The sequence below is a fragment of the Nicotiana tabacum genome, chromosome 3, assembly GCF_000715075.1.
Source record: "Nicotiana tabacum cultivar K326 chromosome 3, ASM71507v2, whole genome shotgun sequence".
Lineage (NCBI taxonomy): Eukaryota > Viridiplantae > Streptophyta > Magnoliopsida > Solanales > Solanaceae > Nicotiana > Nicotiana tabacum.
In genome coordinates, this window is record NC_134082.1 from 120,898,051 (window position 1) to 120,902,695 (window position 4,645).

Sequence of the window (4,645 nt, forward strand, 5' to 3'; positions counted from 1 at the left end):
CACGTCAAATAATGTTCACAAAATCTCTGAAAAACAAATTTCAACAATTTAACCACACTCAGCAATTTCACAAGACATGCCACAGAAACAATGTGTTTCAAGAATTAATGACTTAACGTTTTGTCCCTCTGCCTTATTATACCTAATAAAACCCAACAAGTAGATTGTGCTCAAACTTATAACAAGAAGACTGAGGACATTAAGAGTAGAAGCATCAGAATAAAAGGAGCAATTACAATTCCTTCACAATCTTGTAATGAATCTGTAATTGTTGTTCAGATGAGAATACAAAGAGCACGTACAGACTCCAAATGTTCACTGCTTATCACATCCCTAATCCATCCAAATAGACCTATCGTTTCTGTTTATTCCCCGTGGAAGTAATGAAAATGATAAAATTTGTCTACTTACAAATAAACCAGATAGGAGTTAGTCTAATTGATCCTTACAAACATCCCCTGAGTTTGAAATCAGATTATAGATGTTGGCAACCACCTATGCTCAAACAACAACAAAGAGAGTCAAGGATGGGGATTGGCATATAATTCCTTAAATTCATGCTCTGACATTATGAAGAATTTGACTGCCTCGTAACGGTGATGGCTCTTATCACATTTCAATGGATACGACATGCTCTATATCATCTAAAATAAGAGTGTGTTCACCAAGCGCCAATATTCTGTTGCCTTGGTCATTTGCAAAGCTAAGAAGCTCGCAAGGATCTACCAAGAGACTTGTTTCAACAGATTTATTTGCTGGGACATGTACACGATCAAATCCAACAAGTTGTTTCTGTGGAGCACCTTGAAAATTCTGCAGTACTCTCGAAAATAACATCAGAACATGGCTTCCATCCCTGCCCCCATCATTTGTGACAGAGATATGAACGAAGAATTTTGATGAATGACAACTTTCCACTTCGTCAACATGTATGTAACCAAACCTACTGCGTCTTTTGGCAAGTATACTCCTCTTTCGATTAGATTTAGCAAGTGATAAACTCAATCTGCTCGGTGCAGATAAGAGCTGTGAAGAAAAGCTTGTATAGCTCAATCCATGCCCAAATCCATATAGCACGTTTCCAGTGTAAAACCGATAGGTTCTTCCAGGATAACCATTCGCTGGATCAGCTCGCATATTCATGTCAGTCATTGGCACTTTGGTGAATGACTCCAGGTACCAAGTCATGGGCAATTTTCCACCTGCATGAATTTATAGAAAGCTCAATCCACAGCTTGTTTCATTTCGTGACAGAGAAAAACAGCAACAAATTTGAAGGAATAGGTATGCTCTTTTGCACTCTCATCCCACAAGAGCTGTCTCCATTGCTAACTTTGCTAAACTAAGTTATGCTTCATTAAGGACCAGAAAATTCATAAGCATTGGAAGCTAATTGCTATAGGGACTAGAAAAATTCATACGCATTTGAAGCTAATTGGTATCTGATTCCAGTATGACCTTTATACTAACCTGGATTTCGATATCCAAAAATTATCTCAGAAAGTGCTTTGCCACCAGTCTCTCCAGGGTAAGCAACCCATAAGATACTAGCAATTCTAGGGTCTTTCTCAGCAAAGGATACATCAACAGGTCCACCACCAGTAAGAACCAAAATAATTGGCTTCTTACTTGCAGCTGCAAGAGTGGTAACTAAGTTTGTCTGTTGACCTGGTAAGAGAAGACTATACCGGTCATGATCCTCAGTTTCCTCGGATAAATCCAACCCAGCCACAACAATTACATAATCAGCTTCTTTAACAATAGAAATAGCATCCTGGAAACCAGCAGTGGAATTGCATCCTACGTCAAGGCAACCAGCTGCATAAAGTGTTCTATTTATATGTCGGTGAAACCCCTCGCGGATGCTCTTTAATTTGCATGGCACTCCTGTAAGATAACATAGGACAGTACATTACATTAAATAAACCACCAGTTCGAAGTGCTTTCTCTGGAGACAATCAAGAATCACATTTTTTTCTTGTTAGCTTTTATCAGTAGTTCATGATTACTGATCTGTGATACAAACAAAATATTAAGACAAAAGGGAATTGGCCCAAGTAACAATGAGAACAAGAAAACTCACTTGGTCATGTAGAATATTTCCTGACTAGAATGCACATTAATATTTCACTCTATGTTAAAATATTTTCCTAATGTAACCAAAAATGTTTTTCAAGATTTATATCAAGCATCAACCTCAAAACTATATGCATCCAATTAGAGCATCTACCATGTGGGCAATGACAAACACACACATTGCAGAATGAGGACTATGCCTTTTCCCCATTTTGATTTCTCTTGGAATTCGCATAAAGAAATAAAAATATATTTCTATGTTTTGGATGTTATATTGGATTATTTTAGTGATGGAGGAAAGAGCAAAGCGTCCTATACTCTAGGATTTTGAATCTTCTAACCTGAGTAAGTACCACCCGGACTGCTCACATTTGCCATAGGACCTACTATAGCTAATGTCGAAACACTTGTCTTGTCCAAAGGCAAGAACTTCTGATCATTTTTAAGAAGCACAATGCCCTGCCTTGCTGCATCGAGGGCCAAATTCAAGTGATTAGAAGTGCAGACATCTTGAACCCCAAAGTTTGCAAACTGTCCATCTGCAGGATTTCCATCAAAAAGACCAAGCCGGAATTGAACAGAAAACAAGTATTGTAGGGCTCTATCTAGGTCTTCTTCAAGCACACTCCCCTGCTGAAATGCAGATTTCATATGTCGCAACATATATGTTCCACAATTAATATTTGTTCCTGCCAAAAAGGTTGAATTAGCGTTGGCAAAAAAGCATAGAGCTCCCTAGAATGATAAATTTGATGTGACTGCCAAAAAAACCTGCTTTAAGAGCAACAGCAACTGCATCTTCAGGCGTTTTGGTGTATTTTTGGTTTTCATATATAGTAGCCACAGCATCACAATCAGAGGTGATATATCTGAAATTAAATCATTCAATGATTAGATATAAGTTTGAAGTAAATCTCATGTTAAAACACCTTCATGTAGAAAAAAAAAGAATGAAATATTACCCGTCGAATCCCCAGTCAGTTCGTACTTTGTCTAAGAGCTCCTTATCTGCACATGCTGGTACGCCATTCACACTATTGTAGGAACACATCAAGCAACTTGCCTTACCTTGCTGGATACAACTACGAAAAGGTGCCTGAAATGTATCCTCCATATCCTGCTTCGTCACCTAATACGCAAAATGATAAAGAACCTGACATTAGAAATTATGATATTTCACCACTACTTGATCAATTATGATGTTTTGAGGCCAGCTTCATCTCAATTTTAGGTGGTTAGGTGATATGCATAGACATGTGTACCAATCTCCATTCACCAATAGAGAGAGGAGGTATGTGAATAAGATTTCAGACATAAAAATTAGTGTAGTGCCTTTACTTGCTAAAATAGTACTAAGTGGGACGACATTCGAGAAATTAACTTAAAACAACTGGTACGATCTTTCTGTCGTTCGAGCTAAACAAAAGCAAATTGAGATCAGACTATGGCCTAATGACTTAGTAATAATCCGCACAACGCAATAATTTGGATTCCATAGAACAAAATATCAGTAGGCAGAAGCAAAAACTATAGTATCAAACAACTCAAAATTCAGCAATCAAGTACAAAGGAAGAAGAAATTTACCACAGCATTGAAGTCATATCTGGTAGCATCACCCCATTTCTCCAAGTCATAAGCAGTGAAATGCTTACAACAAGCCGATAACATCAGCCTCTCACCATCATTATCATCTTCTTTAAGAACCCTCCTCTTTTTCCCATAGCCATTTCTATTTCCTTTTTTAGCCTTCGGATTCAAGCCCTGAAAGCCAGTAACATATTCAATGGCATAAGCAGAAACCACCATAGGATCTTCCCCTGGCGTTTCTTGACCTCTGCCCCATCTGGGATCCCTCAAAATGTTAATATTAGGTGCCCAAAATGTAAGCCCAGCTTGACCCAAATTGTACATAGCCCTTGCCTCAACTGCAATAGCTGTTGCAATAGAATGCCACAATGTTCTATTGAAAGCAGCTGCAGTAAGAATAACTTGAGGGAAACTAGTGGCACCTTTGATTTGGCCATTGAAGTTGACCGCAGGTCCATTAGTTGCAATACCGTGAAGAGATTCTGACCACCATTCGTATGCTGGTAAGCCAAGTCTTGGTATTGAAGTGGTATTATCAGAGAGGTGTAAGATCTTCTCATCAATGGTGAGTAAGGAGATAAGGGACTGAACTCTAGTGGAGATTGGGAGATTTTTGTTGCAGAAGGTATATTTGTGATGAGGTGGCTGACATGGGAATTGGGGCTGTGGATTCGATTTAGTTAAATGAACACAGAATCCGAGGATGTTCAGGCGGATGATCAGTAACAAAAAATGATTATTTTTGGTCATGTTGTTAAATGCAGAGATGTATGAAAGAAAACTGTATAATTATCCCAGAATTGTTGACTTTACTTGTGCTGAGCTCTTTATATAGTATTTATAGTATTTTATAGGAATTTATAACAGTATAATAACACCGGCCGTTTTGGCCGTTTCAATGGAGGATGAACGGTAGGTAACGGGTGCTGTGTTAATTTTCGGTTGACTCAATTCTTTATGATTGGTTACTCGTTATTCTCC

At 38.2% G+C, this 4,645-nt stretch overlaps 1 protein-coding gene across 1 annotated transcript; it reads right to left on the reverse strand.

The window, feature by feature from the left end:
• Positions 1 to 224: 224 nt before the first annotated feature.
• On the reverse strand, positions 225 to 4,645 carry LOC107825233 (putative beta-D-xylosidase 6). The gene is made up of 6 exons (XM_016652064.2): positions 3,662 to 4,645; positions 3,039 to 3,205; positions 2,848 to 2,945; positions 2,418 to 2,765; positions 1,471 to 1,887; positions 225 to 1,202 (listed from the first exon to the last, which is right to left on the reverse strand). The coding sequence occupies exons 1-6, from the start codon at positions 4,412 to 4,414 to the stop codon at positions 610 to 612; spliced, it is 2,376 nt and encodes a 791-aa protein (XP_016507550.1). The 5' UTR covers positions 4,415 to 4,645; the 3' UTR covers positions 225 to 609.